General features: G+C 39.1%; 1 protein-coding gene across 1 annotated transcript in view; it reads right to left on the bottom strand.

The window, feature by feature from the left end:
- LOC135225725 (T-box transcription factor TBX20-like) overlaps nt 1-19,549 on the bottom strand; it is a 152,306-nt gene that overhangs the window by 31,122 nt on the left and 101,635 nt on the right. Inside the window, exons 3-4 of the mRNA XM_064265103.1 lie at nt 10,425-10,526; nt 9,174-9,345 (exon numbers count right to left, since the gene is read on the bottom strand). Of these exons, the coding sequence (XP_064121173.1) occupies nt 9,174-9,345; nt 10,425-10,526 (274 nt within the window). The remainder of the gene's footprint in view (nt 1-9,173; nt 9,346-10,424; nt 10,527-19,549) is intronic.

Here is a 19,549-nt window from a genome sequence, read left to right as displayed (position 1 = left end):
CTAAAAAAGCAGGCTTGTGCATGCGAGAAAGGTGTTTGCCTATGACCTCAATGAATTATTAATGCTGAGTACCCGGCTTCAGAGCTACCTATTGGGCCAAAGTATTTTTTTATACGTGTATTACGTATGGTTCTAAAGTACTCCTTAAAGCGAAGGAGTTGTTAAGAAATGATCTTTTTGGCCTCCTTCTTCATCAAAACTGAAGAGTATTCAGGTGCTTAGTCGCCGGTTACTGTTTCATCAGCGACGATAAGTCTTGTACTGTTTGTTTATAAAGTCTTGGTCAGTCCTGCCATGAAAAAGGAACTCGAGGCGTGGTCTATTTCGCCTTCATCCACTCCCAACCATTGGCTGCCGAGGGTTCATTATCCATAAACGAGAAGAGCCTTTAGGATTATAATTGACAACTGGAAGTTTCTGCGGCGAGGAGAGGTCAGGTCAATTTGGCCAGTCTTTGTCGATTCCTGGAGAGTGAAGGTCTCGCTTCCTCACCTGTGACCGATTTGGTGGCAAGTCTCTGGCTAGGGTTTTTAATTGTCACCTTACTGCCGTTTTCAGAGATGAAGCCGGTATCGGTTATGGAGTCCAGACACATCCTGCTGCGAACAGAATCTTGAGAAATGGCATGTTTCACCTTCCTAGGCTAAAACTGCTGCTGTCCTTTTGGGGCTCGGCCACTATCTCTGGGTGTATAATGATTGTCGTCTTTCAGTTGTCCTCTGCGGGAGACGTAGTCAGTTTTGTTTAAAAAGTATGGAATCATTCGGCTCCCATTCTGAGCTTGAGAAAACGAGCCTTTGGGTGCATAACTACCGCATTCTGTTGTCTTAATCGACTTGAAGTTAAATGTTTATAGTCTTGGCCAGGCCTGCCTTGAATGAAGAAACCTGGCCAGCGTGGCGCAGTGGTCTATTACTGATGTCTCGTTGAAGGAAATGAGTTATGGAGAAATGACAGTGAATTTTAAGCGAGCCTCTCCATTAACAACCCCTTTGGAAGTTAATTTACATTCGACAGGAAATACTATTGCATTTGCAACCGTGGGACATCGCGTGCATTATTCATGCATGAATTTCGGGTCTTGTATATTTCAGAGCGATATGCAAAACCGGGAGAATATGTGACAACAAAATATGGAATATTGATGCGCCCTGTTACGCTCGCTGAAGGTACGCAGAAGGAGATACGAACACACATTATGCATGTCGTCGTTCCTCCCTTATTGAGGGAGGGTTTGGAGAGTCTCCGGAGGAGTTATATATGCTATTGTTGCATTCTTCATAGAATGGCTTCCTTCCTTCATTCCTTTTGAGAGCGGTGATGTTTGGACATTCCTCATGGAAAACATTTCATGCTCTGTTCACTGGCGTGATGTCATTTATGCATTGCATTTTTCATTCGTATATTGTCTCTTAAGTTTATATTGAGAGTTTGGAGCAATATGTGGATTACTGAATCATTTCATATGACAGTGGAATTTTGTAATGTGAAAAAAGGATTGAAAAGGTAGCGTTTGTTATCAGTATGACCTGGTGAGGAAATAAACACACAGACACACAGACACAAACACAGACACACAGACACACACACACACATATATATATATATATATATATATATATATATATATATATATATATATATATATTTATATATATTATGCTGCACTTATTACAAAATGCCTCGATATTTATTTTCTTACCTTATTTTACATTTACGATGTAGTTTTCTTTTGGTTATTATTATTATATTATTAATCGTTCTGTCACAGATATTAATCAACTCGTGGCCTCATCTTGAGCTCTGTGTTTACTATTGCAGCGGTTATTTGTAAGAGGACTGGCATTACTACCGGCGGAGGTATAGCGCTCTTTATCAAAACGCAATAAATCTTCGTTTTCCATTCTTCTTCTCGGCGCACCACCACCACCACCAGCAGGAGGCATGGGGCACGAGAGCCCCCCGTCAGCATCGACGTCTGCCGCGTCATATTTCACGAAAACGAAGCGCATTCACGGTGTCTTTGTGATGTGGGGACAGAGAGGCAGTTTGCATGATCGCATTCGACCCGATGTATCGGTATCGTATGTTGATGAAATATCGCCGGGCGGAACCCGGATGACAGCACACCCGCACGGGCTGACGTTGAGGGATGCTCAACCCCGCCCATCTTGTCAAACCTCTCTTGGCAGGCCGCCCACGCCCCCGACACCCATCAGCCCTCATCTACCACTGTCAGGCAACCCTCACAGCATATAGACACTCTTGTTAACTCCTCCTCCTTACAACACACTGACACATACTCAAGCAGATTAAGATTAAACTGATGTATTTTGTTATGTCAATTATAACAAATCCCCCTCCCCTCCCCACCCCCACCCCCTCGATTCCCCAGCCAACCCTGTGCTTGTATGAAGAAGTACCAGGACGAGGTGTGATTACGTAATTATGCACAATTATTACATATATATATATATATATATATATATATATATATATATATATATATATATATATATATGTGTGTGTGTGTGTGTGTGTGTGTGTGTGTGTGTGTATGTATATATATATATATATATATATATATATATATATATATATATATATATATATATATATATATATATATATATATATATACCAAAGGGTTTATTCTAATAGATTTTACCAACTGCTACAGAAATTATTTTTGTTTTAATTCCATATAGAATTTCGGAAAAGATTTCATTTTCGAATTCGTATCATGTCATTAGGCATTAAATTTAAGGTTTCATTAAAAATGATATTTGTACGTATACTATATCCTGCGCTGTTGTTCGATATATAACCTCTCCAATGTATTGATTGCGACGATGCCTGAATGGACCTTAATAAAAACAAACATCATCCGTGCCAATGCTGGTATTCATGACAACTTTATATCGGACAAGCTACTTTAATCTTGTTAAAAAGTCAGAACAACCGAAGCTCTTACTGTTAGTGGTGGTGGGGTATCCTGAGTTCACATTCTCTGATCCTCCAGTTAGAATCATTTACAGCGCCGCGCTCGAGCGACGACATAATTTCAGCGCATTTTGGCACACGGAAAGTCTTGACTAATTAGAAGCCTCTTGCCAAGTCTTTCGCACAGCTCATCAGACATCGCAATTAGGTCTCGCTGGCCGACTCATTCGGAACATTCTTCTCGGACCACAGTCATTACTGGGCTTGTTTATGATCATTAGGGTGACACTGATTCGCCCAGACCTGAACACTTACTGCGTCTTCGCCGAGTGACGGGGGAGAGGAGAGAGGCGTTTCGAAAGGAAGTCGTCAGAATCGAGCCGCGGATGTGAAATGACGTGGATTGAATACATGGATGATAAAGCGATTCCCTGAATATATTGAAGTCAAGTGATACCGAATTGCTGTTGGTGATTTCATAGATTGAAATGTAATCATTGCTAATGACGCTTGACTAAACGTATAATTTTCTTATGAAATATCTAAAGATTAATGACTGAGTAACACGAGGGTGTTTAATGAGTCTCAAATAAGACTGATCTCATGCGGTATGACATTTAATAATTCAGCCTTCATTTGCGCTTACAGGTCAGTAACTCACAGTCACAGACTGAAATGGAATGACACAACAGCGAATAATTGTCGGTTATTTCTGCTGGCAAATCCCACCTTGGTGAAACCAGTCACACTCAGAGAGAGCGTTCCTGCAAGACATAACTAACTGACGATTGAATGCAATCCCAGTTACCTGCGCAAGGAAGAGAGGTCCTTCGGCGGACCCCAGGAAGAAAGACAAACAAAGAGGACTCCTTCCTGAGCAGAAGAAGCGCCACAGGAAGGAAATTTCACGCTCAACCAGAAGCTCCTTCAGGGAGCTTCCCTTTCGTGATTGAAAACGACGTCGTCGAGTGATAAAACACGTGGGTTTATCCGCGCCATTCAAACTTGGCGGGAGACGGTCGTGCGCCCAGCAGGGAGAGCACCGGGGTGCCGCCAGGGGCGCTGCGATCGTCGTAGTCACAACAATGGCCGCGAATTAGCCGATATGCTACTCATTTTATGACCATTTCTCATAGTTGACGTCGGGATTATAGGGGGTGGAAAGTGATATTGGTCATTTCACCCACTTGCTTCCTGATTATGGCTTTTCGGCCGAAGATGTTGCAGATATCGCACCACTTACGACGGTGTGAGGCGATTGGCCTAAGGTAGAGCATCTCATTATAAATTTCTCACTGGTATTCTTAGTACCGATGCTGACAAGGAAATTGGAGCTCATTACGGCGGGAAAAAAGGCTGCCTCTCTTTCTTGGAGAGAGAGAGAGAGAGAGAGAGAGAGAGAGAGAGAGAGAGAGAGAGGTGCTTCAGTATCAGCTTATTTTAGCTCACGTATGCCTGAAGTGTGCCAGTGTCATATTTACAAGGATTGAAGATATTTGTTGTCAATTTTTTTTATCATCAAATTACAAAATCCGACGTAGCAAAAATAACATTGCGGAATGCAATATTGAAAAATAAGTCGCCGAGAGAATCGGTGAAACGGAATGTTAAACTTAGGGTGAGTCATATGTTGGAAAAATATACAAGTCATTTGTAATGTACGGCATTCGCAATCAAAATTACGACCCCTCATAGTTACTCGGAAAAGAAATGCATCAACTTTCGCTGATCTGATAAAAGATAACGTCTTTCATCTCTGAACTATGAAGAATTAAGAGGCTTAGGATAGTCTTCTACAATCACAGTATAATTTTATGTAATAAGTATCCCTACGAGCCCAGGGAGAGAGAGAAGAGAAAGAGAGAGAGACAGCATTATGGAATATAATATCATTTGTTTTTTGAAACCTGTTGAATGTAATGTTTTAATGCATGATAGACCAGACCTACAGTTGATACTCGAACAATATTGTTAACAAAAGTCTGCTTTTATTTTTTTAAAGAAAATAAATGGTTGAGGTCGGCATTGAGACAAGAGAGCAGTGAATCTTTGTCTTGCCTTTCCTTAGTGCCATTTATTAGAGAAAGACCATCAAGAAGAGAGAGAGAGAGCAGGCAATCTTCCTTTTCAGCGAAACATTTATGCCTCGAGCATGGAGCGGCATAATAGGAAGTCATCTGTGTTTGTGTGTATGTTCGTGTGTTGTGTTGGTGTGCGTATGTGTGTGTGTGTGTATGTTGAAGGAAGAGGTTATGGCTGGCCCGAGGAGGTGTTGGAGGAAGACAATCAATACATGGAGGGCGACAGAAGACAGGCGACACTCTCTTACGCGGCGAGAACTAAAGACGGTGTTGGCGGGGTGATTGGGGGTTAAGGTTGTTGGGGGGACGGGGGGTTGTGCCGCCCTTGGGATGGTTTGCGGAGAGGGAGAAGTTACGGAATGAAAAAAGAGAGTAAAGCTCGCTAAGGAAATAATATTAAGTCGTACTTCCTGTTATGAATTTATTTATTCCGGAAATCTTAGAGCTGCTATGATGTCGGGTCCGAACTGCCCGATAAAGGAAGCCGTAGGCTGTAGGCCTGCCACTCCATAGGCCTATTTATTGTATCGATAATTTTCGTTTTGTCCTTTGCCCTTGGTTAGAGACGCAAAGTCAGTGATGAAGGTTTCCCAAATGCCGCGGTGAAATAGCTGTGAAACTCGAGGGTTTCGTGAACTGGAGTCCTTTAGGCGTGCTGTGAATCCCTTTGGAATTGCGGGGGCCGGATTTGCCGCCATTTTTATGCCGGGAAGGCACCGCCAGTCGCCATATCGTTTAAGCAAGGAGGGCCTATATACTGCTGGAACGGCATCTCATACGTTTGAGAATTGTTAAGGGAGGAAAGTCCTTTTGAGAAAATTTATGAAATAAAGTACAAGGTCTTGAAAACGCTTCAAGGCAAATTGCTTTCCCCGTTAGCAAACATACAGACGTTTTGTCTTAGAGTGAAGTGTTGCATTAGTTCACATTTTTTATTTAAGGTGGAGTCTGTAGCCGTTGACCTTAGCGGCTTCATGTCCTTTCAAAGGATATCATACTCTGATACCGTTTCTTTGGTTTATAATGGCCGTATCAAAAGGACTTCTGGCTCTTGGCAAGAGAATAAAATCAAAGGAAAGTTAACCACCAGTTGAGACGAAGGAGACACGTCCTTCCGGGATGCCCATGATTGAATACCACCAGAACAGGATACGTCTGGGAGGGAGGTCCAATCAGAACTAAAGGTGATGTGGATGACTCCAGTTGTTGAGGCAGGATACAGAAAGGCGGTTGCAGAGGAGGTTGGTTTCGTTTGGCACGAGTGAAGTAGCACTTTCCACCTTTTGTGGCCTTAAAAAGGTTTTTTTATTGTCAGCATTCTTCGTAGTAGTGTACGACCAGCAACTGGGTTAATCTTTTTCTTGCTAGAGCATATTTCAGTTTATATTTTTGCAGGAGAAAGTAGTTCTAGTAGTAATAGTAGTTAAGGCCCTGCTTAAATGGTTATATGGTTTTCGTTTATTTACCTGCATTTAAAGTTTTATTTGTAAAAATTAAAATGCTGAAAATATTATGTAATATAGTTGCAAGCGTTCTGGTTTAGATTTTTTTTATTCTGAAGATCTATTTGTTCATTTTTTTGTTGGACCATATTCAGGAACGTGTAATCTTAATAACTGTAAGTATATGTTGTGGTCAATAAACGTCTGTCTGTCTATCTATTTACACCTATCGTCTTTGCACATTATGTGCCAGCTCTTATTCAATTTCATTTGTTTATGTAAAACAGAGTAATTTTATTTTATTCAAAACTGCCTTCACATCACGTATCAAGATATATCTGCATTTTCCCTTAGTCTCCACACTCATATTCAATAACGTTTGCTGATACTAAACTTAACTCAGCCATTCAGATTTGCTAAGCTTGAATAGTTAATTTTCATTTGCCAATCGAATCCCAGTTAGTACGCTGTCATCGAGTATTGTTGCCTGCTTATTTGGATCTCACACTTTTTTAGTGCCACGTGTTTGCGGTTGAAAAATGTCCTTAAACCATTAGCTGTAATGTTATGTGCTTTCTGATATATTGTTTGAATAATTCTGAGTAATACGATGAGCGTAATTTGTTGATAGAAAGTAGACTTTACCTATGTAGATATATATATATATATATATATATATATATATATATATATATATATATATATATATATATAAGTATGTGTGTGTGTGTGTGTGTTTCCTCACACTTTTGGGTACCCTTATCGCTACTTACACACAGATATACAATTTACCCGACCTTTAACCGAACCATCTTTCATTGGTTAATTTTGTTATTTTCTCAAATCCTCTAAAAGCTGCTTTCCTTTGAAACGATGAGAACGCCGGGAATATTTTACCCTACGGTTAATATAGCGACATTCTTCACCATTCTAATTCCGGAGGTGAATATGGCCCCAATTTTCCGCATATGATTCGCGACAGAGGGTTGGTTCCTCTCCTGCTATGCGCTCTGAGGAGAGGTGAAGGTTCTGACTGAAGTGGGAGCCAGGCACGGGTGTCAGTCTCTCTCTCTCTCTATCTCTCTCTCTCTCTCTATACAATATGAGAATCAACTAACGATCTTTAGAATTCATACATACATTCATACATATGAAATTTGAGAAGTTAAGAGGTCATTGTGGCTATTACAATTTCATATATATTTGGTAAAAATGACCAGTAGATTCTACATATACATTCATGCATACACACACACACACACACACACACACACACACACACACACACACACACACACACACACACACATATATATATATATATAATATATATATATATATATATATATATATATATATATATGTATATATATATATATATATATATATATATATTATATATATTACATATATGATTCTATTTTCTTTAGGAGGGAGAGGGCCAGCAAAATGAATAACCGTAAGTTGATACTGAAATCAATTTAAAAGGAAAAGAATGCTATTAGGATACTTGAGAAACAGAATATACTTAGTGACTGGGCACACTGATCGACTAGGCGTCCCATGTCAATCACTCAAAAACATTGTAAGATCTCTTTAAGAATTTCTTCTTGGTGTCATTTTACATCCTTGTTATCGCTTTAAGTTGCCGGAGCACGGACGTAGAAAAAATGGGGTCTAGGGGGTGGGGGTTGTGTGAGGGGTAAGCCTGTGGACTTCCAACTTCGAAATTTGTTTCATCCGTTGGTATTCTTTCTTTCGGTCCCTGTTTTCCTTATGTTCATCTTTTCCCCACTACGGGTATTTTATTATACGTAAATTTGTTTTGAATGGTAAAGACATTTTTGCTTCGTTCCAGGATCCCCATATATGAATATTAGTCCATTTTGAACCATCAATCAAGTATTTTCTCTCATTCTCCTAACAGAGTCGAAGCAACAGAGATCGACGTTGCTCGTCGTAATGTCACACATTGCAAAAATTGCAGCAGTTCGTGTAAATCATATGCGTGTGCTGTTCTTTGATGGGAATTTATGGAGTCTTTTATTCCCTTGGTCTGTCTGTAATTTGCATCGTGAGCTCACTGTCGTGAAAAATGTCACTCTGTACCGAACACACTATTGACATAAACAAAAGCTGCCATTCTGCATTTCTGAGAACTAATCATTGCCTCATAGGAGCTATAAGCGAGAATTCAGAGCTCAGCGGTTTCGCACGTGTTGGTCTAGACTCTAGACTCTAGACTCTAGACTCTAGATTAATCGTTGATATTTAACAGAAAAATGTTGCTCAACACGAAATGAGAAATTTAATGTCTTTCACCATTTTCATAGGAAACTTTTGTATCCGAGTGTTCTTTCACAACAAGTCTAGTATTTCTATTTAGTGAAATTGTATAAATATATATCGAAAATGCGTATTTCTATAATTACGTTATGCTGTTATTTTCTTCAAGAACTCGTGGCCTGCCGTTTCTGATGTTCAAATTCAGTAAAACTTATAAGTACATTCAAGAATCTTGCTCGAAGAAGAACCAATTCAGCATTAATAAAAACTACAGCAGTATATGAACAAGCCAAAAATGATGATTATTATTCAAAAGGTGGTACTACCTATTCGTATGGAACAAGCCCATTGGGGGCCATTGACTTTAAAGTCAAGCTTCCAAAGAATATGGTGTTCAAGAAAAAGAAAGTCTTTCTCTTACATGTCCGTGTTTGTCCATCTCGTTGTTGGTAAGTTTGACTTTCTCGAACGAGACGATCTGTTTCTTGAGTTGGTCGCCGGTGTAGGGAGAGTCCGGATGCGGATACAGCCGGTATGGCGGAGGTGGGTCTGCTTTTCCGGCCACTAGCCACGACGATCGGTGGTAAGCGTATCTGTGTCGGGTAATAATAATAATATTATTAACAGCTACTCTAGGTAGCATGAGCCTTGAAATGGAGAAACAAATCCATAGTTATGTACCCATACATAACTGTGGATTTGTTTCTTCAACAATAATTTCATTATAATAATGATACTAATATATAAAAAAAGCAATAGTTAAGGTAGCAATAAATTTGTATATATAATAGTATTGCCGATTTATTTATTTTTCAATCCTGGAAGACTAATCTGTTACTTAATAATAATAATAATAATAATAATAATAATAATAATAATAATAATAATAATAATAATAATAATAATAATAATAATAATAATAATAATTTATTTTATCATGCCCTAACATTATTTCGAAATGTATGTCAAAGTATTAATAATAATAACAATAATAATAATAGTCTATTTTGTTATCCCTTAACATTAATTCGAAATGTATTTCACAGTATTTTACAGCAACCAACAACAGCCGCCACTGAGGAGGAAAATGTGGTTTTGTGAGAGGAGACACTTTGGCAACACTGCGAGAGACAATGGCAACAGTGCTAATATTAAATGATTGCCGGTTTTGATATCCTCTGATCCATCAGACATCTGCTTTGAAATGATACTCGTGTATTCTGACATACTGACATTTCAATTCACGAAAACATTCGTTGGGCGTCTGGTGAGGATTTCAGTTCGCTTGTCATTAATTTAAGGGGCGGGTTTGTAACACGGGTCTTGTTCGTTTATCAAGGTGTTTCTTTTATTATTATTATTGTTTTTTCTTTTTGTTCCCGCAATATTAGTCGAGCTTTACGACACGACTTGTGTTCGCTTATCACGGTTTTTTTTTTTGTTAATCGATAAAATGTTGGTTGATCATTAAAAAAAAATTTTTTTGGGATGTTTACCAAGGTTTTGTATTTTAGATCAAACTTATATTAAAGAAAATAATTATTTTTTTTATTGTTCCGGTTTTTGCTACATGGGCATTGTAATTGTGGAAGTTTGCATGGCAGGTTGATAGACTATTTGGCAGTAGACATTAAGAATATGGCATGTACCAAGACACGAATAACATATTTACCTGTAACGTTTGTTGTCTACGGGGACGATGTCCAACAAGACTGCGTATCTCTGCTCGGATTTAAGTCCAGTGAAGGAGGCTCGCACAGTAGGGAACATTCTCCTGGAAAGAAAGAAATGGAATGATTGATTACTTAAATTTCTTATGAATTTGAACAGTCCGAATTTAAAATCGTAACGTGGAATTGGTTATGGAAGCCAAAGTATGTTCATCTGCGTATACTTTTGTTTCGCGATTTAGTGGAATATGATTTTACTCTCCCTAAGAAAACAGATCAGAGTTCCCCTCCTGAGAAAATTTAATTGCTTTTGTTTGCCTCCCGACATCTGTCCATTCCAGAAGAGTAAGACATTTCCAGTTGCTCTCTCTCTCTCTCTCTCTCTCTCTCTCTCTCTCTCTCTCTCTCTCTCTCTCTTGAGATGCAGCATGAAAAATCCCATTTCCTCTGCTTTACATGGAGACGAACACCAGCGTATCAAAGCTTGCCACTTGCCGGGAAACTGATGTATACAAATGGCTCCTTCGACCGGAACACCGAAGAAAAAAAAGAACAAAAAAAAGGAATGATTTCCTTGTAACTGAGTAAGAAACACGCTGTCATATCATTCCCCGAAGAAAAAAGAAAGGGGAAAAAAAGGGGAATTTCCTCATTGGGTCTTTTTTTAGGGGAGCTTTTTTCGGTAGAGAATCGTTTACCTTGTTGGTTTTAGGACTTAAGGAGATCAGACATGCCCTTCCTGATTACCTGGGTCCTTGGAAGAACTTTATTGGCCTTTGATTTTCGTCTCTTTTTTTTCCAACATTTTGTAAAGGTGTCGTTGCAATGTAATTCACGTGTCTTTGTATTCTTAGTTTGACATGCTTTCGAGTTTTCTCGTTACTTAGATCCTTAATGTATTGTGGATTTTATTGTTTTTTTTTATTACTTGCTAATCCTTTTTTTATTCGTTATAACCAAGAATGAAATACTTCATTAAACTGGGATTCTTAGCGACCAGTTATTCAAGCATACAGAAAATTGAAGTTATCTCATAAGACTACGTCAGTTGATTTATATGGTGTCAGTGATTGTCGTAACATTTACCATTTAAGGAACGTCGATGACCATACCTTGCGCATCACCAGTTTGTAGCTTTACACCTTTCATTCAAAAATGGTAGGAAATGGGACGAACAACTATTTTCTCCTGCCAAAAGCACCTCTCCGAAACGCCTTCACTCCAATCTTTCCACCGCCCTTTCTTCTATTTCCTTGCTCTCTCTCTCTCTCTCTCTCTCTCTCTCTCTCTCTCTCTCTCTCTCTCTTTGTGTTCCTCCCCTCGCTTCCCTTTCCGACCTAAACTGACACGGAAAAAGAATCGTTTACACTTCGACATCCGGAGACTTCGAGCGGAATTCCACCACATTTCTTGAGCCGAACGGAAGCCAAATTGGTCAAGCGTGCGGCCGCAGACGAACAGACAACTTGCATGTCACACTCCGACCTTCTCTCCGCCTTTTTTTTTTTTTCTCCCAAACTTTTTCTTGTGATGTCTTTCCGAAAGTCTAATACCTGCAGTGGACATGAGTCGGAAGAGCAAGAAGGGTGGTGTCCGGAGAGAGAGAGAGAGAGAGAGAGAGAGAGAGAGAGAAGGGGGGGCGGGTGGCGGGGGTTGCCCGCAGGGCGTAGAGAGAAATTATGTATACACTAAAATGGCTCGCGCTTATGTATTTTGGCAAACTGGAATGGAAGAATGGCGGAGAGTTATGTGATAATGGTAACCCTGTGAAACAATAAATAACCAAACCTTTTGATAATGAAATTACTTTTCATAATAACTAATAACCGCAATGTGTATATTATTTATAATAAATATATATCCAAACATTTATTTATTTATTTATTTAGATTTCTCTGTGTAACTTCCACCGCCACCACAATCTGGCAGCCTGGAAACGTTCTCCGTGTTCCTGGCCTATATAAAGTACCCGGAATAAAGATACCCTTGTCTTTAGCTTCTTGGCGGTACGCAACGTCCTCAGGGTCGGGACGATAATCTATGAGTAATCCCGCCAGCGGCTTATCTGTTAAGTACGCAGACTTAAGATGTCGTCGTCCAGCAAATATGAAGGCGAAATTTACTACCTATTGACTGTCATCTGCCTCTCTATTATAATACCATCACTTATGGTAGTATAAGCTTCAGCTCTTCGCCTACAATAAAAGTAGTCTGAAGTATCACTGATTATGGGAACGATGCATTCTTGCAGAAATCTGTTTTTATTGGTGTTAATAACTAAGGGCTTTCCTAAGGTCTTTGTAGTAGTCATAATAATCTATTTCTAATAATAAAATCCGAGTGAATCTTTCTTGGGCTAGGTACGGGATCGGGAGGGTAGGGGAGACATAACACATCACCCTCCTTCTGCAAACCTGTTTGTCCACCTCTGGTAGGGCGGGGTAGGAGGGAGATCGGGAGGGTAGGGGAGACATGACGGGCAGCGCCAGGTTCCACCGCAGTGTAGCGTGCCATCACTCTTGTAATATAATGATAATAGTACGCTGATTAGTTTATTGCTGTTTTCATCGTTGCTGCAAAATTGTTGGTATAATCCAAGAATCATCCGTATAATATGTTCTAGTAGAAAAAGAGGAACAAAAACAAATTTATTAAGAAAATTATTCATATTTGATATCTGCTGTAGAAGGGGCCGTTACCTCTCCGTGCACCTTGAAAGGAGTGTTTTTCATTGGTATTTATTCAATCATGTATTGTAGAGGCTGATAGGAGAGGTAACACAATGCCTTTATGGGCCCCATCTCGAAGGCAAGAAAAAGGAGTAAGAGTGGAAAACAACGCATTGAAATTAGTTTCATATCTGGACATAGAGGGCAAAAGATCAGATGTTCAATCTATTTCAATGGAGAATTAGTGCTTTTAAGGTGAACCTGTGACTGTTTTCTTACAGAAACATTTTTGATTTTATGTAATTCATTGTTTGGTTGTAGGATCTGTATTATATGTTAAATTTAGTCCATGCAAGGGCCTGTGTGCTCCGGGAGGCACACTACGAAATATTGTTACTGAATTTTGTCTCCATTGTACCTAAACATTAAAGTGTTGTGGCCATGAGCTGTGTTATTAGTATCATTATATCATCTGGCGTCATTGCAGCAAGAAGGCGAGAACAGGCCGGATCTAAAGAAGTTTAAGTTTAAGTAACCCTTTCTGCGACTATGATCGCTGGTTGGGGTTAATTAGGGGTTGGTAGGGGGGCGGGCTTACCCCTTGACACAAGGCCAATAGAAGCTCTGTAAAATATCAGCAAGTTGTAAATCCCTCAAGACAAGTCGCCCAGAATGCTAATGACCGACCAGAACAATGCAGTGTCAGTCACTGGACCCGACTAACACCTGCGGCCGAAGGTGAATTGGTGCAAGACCTGAAGACCCTTGGCGATTGCGTTTGTGTGTGTGTGCGTGCCAGGGGCCTCCTCACACCAACTCCTACTCGCTCGTTTCCTGACTTGGTATTGTTTTCAAAGCTGGTGTTTTTCTGACGAGTTGGTTTTGATCCAGGTTTGGTTTTCTCTGCTTAAATTGATTTTATTCACCTTCGATGGATTTTTTTTTCCAAGTGTGTATTACTGGATGTGTTTTTCTGTCCCTCAGGGTAGCTGCTTGTGGTAGACAACTTAAGTTACTAAAAATTACTTATGTATGAAGCCTTGGAAAAAATCTACTAATTTTGGGTATTTTCACGCACAAAGAGAGAGAGAGAGAGAGAGATTATCATACAATTACCTGATGATAGGATCTACCCCAAGCAGTGAGTATTATCGCTTCGAGGCTCTACCACATTTGAACTTAGAGACAACTAATTTCAGTTACTGAAAGCAGTAGGGTTGGGTCTGCCTTCTGAAATAGATACATGGTGCCAGATCTAGAAAGAATTTAGCCCCTGCTTAGGGTCGCTGAAGTGACCAGTGGCATATCATCTTGGATCATCACCCGGTAGGACATCCAGGAACTTGTTTGAGTCTTGCTTGAATACACGCACGTGTTGATTCGTAATAGTCGATGTACAGTAAGGCAGACAGTTCCATATATTAGAGGACGTGATGGCAAATAATGATTTACGAGCAATCTGGGCTTGGTTATGACACAGAGTTGGTCGAGATACAGAACATCCGAGGATTGCTGTGAAATTGAAGGGCAGAGGTTTCAGGTTTTAATATGTGTGTTGGTAGACATGGAAAAGGGAGAGAGAGAGAGAGAGAGAGAGAGAGAGAGAGAGAGAGAGAGAGAGAGCACTCCTGAAAACTTATATCCGGGTCTGATTTAAAGATCTGAAGTGATCAGATCTGTATTTCTACAACGCTTTAAATCTGATGTTATTATTATTATTATTATTATTATTATTATTATTATTATTATTATTATTATTATTATTATTATTATATTATTATTATTATTGTTGTTGTTGTTTGTTGTTGCCAACACTCTATTGTCCATCACGTCACGCAAAGAGCATCCTTGGAATTCGAACCTTACTGTTGGCATACCTGTTTATGCGACTTGACTGTACTTAAGCGCCCAAGAATTTGCATGTTCACAACCTGACCATTTGTGAGCGACGAAACGGCCCCGCTTAATGCCTTGGCTTTCCATGAATGTGGGTAATGGTGATCTGCAAAGTGAAACGCAAGATTTGCAGCAAAGGAACCTCCGCATTTGAACGCTCGAGAAAGGAAAAGTGAGCTTTCCTGTTCTTAGGAATTTAGAATGGAGTTGGACTGCTCTCATTCCGTCACATTCAACTGTGTCGTTGTTCACTCCAAGTTGAAAAGATAAGTATTCTTCTCGGCCTGAAGGTCTTTCATTTTTATCCTGCGAATATGTTACTCGTATTTGATATCTTTGATATGTTAGATGTTTGCAAATCGCCTTGCTCTTATTTCATATGTACCAATTTGTACCATCCAAGCTAGGAAAGTTATAACCGCTTCGTCTAATGCATGCGATATGAATTAGTTGGCTCATTTTGTATACATATACATAGGCGCGTCTGTATGCATATGGCGCTTGCCTGCATCCGTGAAGTTATTCGTGCTTGCATGTGTATGCATGTACACATATAATAACTGGACTGCCAATGTGACAAATCCAACTGGCATCACCGACATGCAGTGCACATGAATGGGGAAGTGATCACGTCCTTCGCTTACGCACAAACAACGACAGGACGTAAGAATGCACAAACGACGAGGGACGCACGCACAAACAGTCTTAAAATTCGCTCGTTAAAACCATTTTATGTTGGTTCTGACACGATCACAGGCATTCCTTGCCGCCGTCGCTGGCGGAACCGTGACCGCTTTTGACTCACACACGCGTTTAAGGGAGGAGGAGGAGGAGGAGGAGGAGGAGGAGGAGGAGGTGGCCGCAAGGAGGAGGAGGAGGAGGATGCCGCAACAGAGAGAGAGAGAGAGAGAGAGAGAGAGAGAGAGAGAGAGAGAGAGAGAGTTTTGATATGCATGTACGAGAAGAAGGAAGCACAAAAGAAAATAATTTGCTTCGTATACATGTAACCGTGAGAGAGAGAGAAGAGGAGAAGGAGAGAGAGAGGGGGCGGGGGGTCTTGATATTACTAGGAGAAGCAGGAACAAAGAAGATAATTGGTTTCGTATATATGTACCGTGAAGAAGAGAGAGAGAGAAGAGGGAAAGAGAGAGAGAGGACGAGAGAGGAGTTTTATTGATTAAGGCTTGTATAAGAAAAGGAATGGAGAACGATATTCAGCTAGTGTGCATGTACGTATGTGACTGCGGGAGAGAGAGGGAGATTTAGATATGCGAAAGAACATTTGTAAGAATTAACGAAGCAATTCAACCATTTCTGTAAAGCTTTCAGTAACCAAGTTTGCGCTGCCTAAAGAGTGTGTTTATGGTGGGTTGGTTGGTTTGTCACTCCAGTAATAATAATAATAAATAATGATGATAATAATAATAATAACAATTAAAAGCCGCAGTAGTGTTGGAATATATCTTTTTGTACAAGGTTAAAAACCTAGTACAATATATAATATATATATATATATATATATATATATATATATATATATATATATATATGTACTAGGTTTTTAACCTTGTACAAAAGATATATTACCAACACTACTGCGGCTTTTAATTGTTATTATTATTATTATCATCATTATTTATTATTATTATTACTGGAGTGACAAACCAACCAACCCAACCATATATATATATATATATATATATACATATTCTTAACCCTACTGTGGCTTTTAATTGTCAATAATTTAGCCTCTTACAGAGGTGCCTTAGTTCAGTAATAATAATAATAATAATAATAACTAATAATAATAATAAGAAGAAGAAGAAGAAGAAGAAGAAGAAAGAATAAGAAGAAGATGAGGGTTTCGCCATAGTGAATGATGATAATGATAATCAAAAGAGGAAGAGGGCAAGTTCATAAAAAAAGACGCGAGGGGCTGAACTCCACCAAGAAAAGTCAGCGACAAGGAAAGTGAGAAATGAGGAGGGGATTAACGAACGATGGAAGGAAGAGGAGGAGGAGGAGGAGGAGGAGGAGGTAAGACGTCTTAAAGAAGAAAAGGAGAACAAAAAAGGAAAGAAAAGGGGGAGGAATAAAAAGCAGCACTTTGTCAAAGCAGCCAAGAGAAGAAGACAGTTCGTGCGGCATAATTAACCACATTAGCTCTTGCCCCTTCGCCAGTACTAGTCGTTTACTAACTGTTTACACAAGAAATTCTGTTGACTTAACCCCCACCCATGTATGTCTTGGGTTGGAGAGTCGAGTGGCAAGAGACAATCGTTACATAAATGGCGCGAATGAAGGAAACTCGGAAGTCGTTTGTTTACCTGCTACAGGTGGGGCGAACAAAAAAAAAAAAAAAAAAAAAAAAAAAAGGAGAGAAATAGCACATAAAGAACAAGCCACATTAAGTGAATGAGTGATGTTTCTCATTTGTTTGTTTACCCGCTCGGGTACCTCCCTGACGGAAGGCCACTTCTTTACAGCTCTGCTCAGACAACTTGCGACGATATATATCAATCGGCTCTTGTAAAACACACACACACACACACACACACACCAATACTTCAATTGACTTTACTAGTTGTTGGGATGCCATCTTACTCAAGTAATCCATTTAATGTATGTTAATGAAAGGGTAAAGAAACGGAACTTATAATCTAAAAGAGAATAAAGGGAATGTTATTTTACAGAGGATCGGAATGATAGAGAGTTCAGAGCCTCCTTTTTTTTTTATATTCCTTGGTGAACAGCTCGAGGGCCGTGTCATCAACTCGACTTCCAATTGCCCTTTCAATGTTTCGGACTTCAAGAACCTTGTAGACTGTTTATTCCTCTGTTCAAAGGCTTTCATCACTACTCCCCTCCTCCTCCTCCTCCTCCTCCTCCTCCTCCTCCTCCTCCTCAATCTGGCGTCCGTGCCAATGATGGACTTCAGCGGTTAGCGTCTTCCCGGGGAGTCTTTCAGTGAGCTTAATACTCGTACTTAACACCCCACAAATGGTTGAAAGATGACACTGCAACGCCTACCACTTTGTCAGAATCATCTTAGAAATTAATGAAAAAACGAGGACTAAAATCTTGCATAAAAGGATGAAGTCAGCTCAGTTCAGTCGATGAGCGAAGGTTTATGCCGTCTCCAACGGCTCCCATTTAATTACCTTCTCATCGACCTCCTATAGAAAGGGAGAGTAAAGAAACTTCTTGACTTAGCATCAGTAGAGAACTTGAGTTTTTAAAAACGAAGGTTCTCAGACTTTCCTCAGAGGATTTATCAATGGTATTCACGATGACTGTTATCTTATATTATATATTATAATATTATGATATTATATATATAATCTATATATAAAATATTAATTATATATTTATATATCTGTCTATATATTATGTATTATATAATTTATATATGTATGGAGTATATATATATATACATATATGACTTATCATTTATATATATATATATATATATATATATATATATATATGTATATATATATATATATATATATATGTATGTATATATAATATATATACATATATATGACTGTTATCTTTATATATATATATATAAAAGATAACAGTCATCGTGAATACCATTGATAAGTCTTCTGAGGAAAGTCTGAGAACCTTCATAAAAAACTCAAGTTCTCTACTGATAAGCTAACCGTGATATATATATATGGTAAATGTGTGTGTGATATATATACACGTATATCGAATCATTTTTTCATATGCAATAGGTCGGAAAGACCATAAACTCGGTGCGAAATTATAGCGGAACAGAATGCCTACGTGGAATAAAAAGATAAATGTTGTAAACGAGGAATGGAAAAAAATCAAGATAAACTGATAAACAAAGAATATATACCTTTAAAATTATAGCTTAATTTTTACAGTTCAGAATATGCCGGATGAAACAAACGGCTCTTATATTGTTCCTTATATTTCTATTTTGGTACGAAGCTCCTCAGGATGATAGTAGCTGTTGTGGACAGGGAGTTCCGTAGGAGCAAGTTTGCGTTTGCGTTCCGAGACGAGGTAAACTTATTCTAATGCAACCTATTATTAAAGTTCCCGTTAGTTTGTAAACAGTTTCCAGTCGTAGCTTATAATGGAGTGATAGCAAATGTAATGAATATGAAGATGAAAGGTTTTAACTTGATCTGTAGAAAGGGTGGTAAGATATAAAATGATATTTTCGTTATTTTGACATATTTCGGCGAATCTACACCTTTTTCTTCGAGATAATGTACAGGAAAATTGTAGCAATTTCACGAGGAACAGGGGTCGTCGGTTGTTGAAACTGGTCTGTTTATTGCGATGTGCCAGTCCAAACGGGTCGTCGCACTCAACCTGGATGTTGGTCCGAAATGGGGTCATTCTTAAATTGGAACGACTTGAAATTTGTGATACTTCCTGATAGGGTTTTTTTTTAAGAGTAAATTCACCATTTATTCCAGCCATGTTTGTAGCTGTGCATCCCTGTTCAATTGTGCGCCAGTTATCACGAGACTTTTCTAAGTTTGTGTTTTTTTTTTTTTTTACAGTGGAAAACTGCC

The sequence above is a fragment of the Macrobrachium nipponense genome, chromosome 13 (assembly GCF_015104395.2).
Source record: "Macrobrachium nipponense isolate FS-2020 chromosome 13, ASM1510439v2, whole genome shotgun sequence".
NCBI classification, from domain to species: Eukaryota; Metazoa; Arthropoda; class Malacostraca; order Decapoda; family Palaemonidae; genus Macrobrachium; species Macrobrachium nipponense.
Note: the sequence above shows the minus strand (reverse complement) of the source record. Positions and strands in the feature narration are given on the sequence as shown.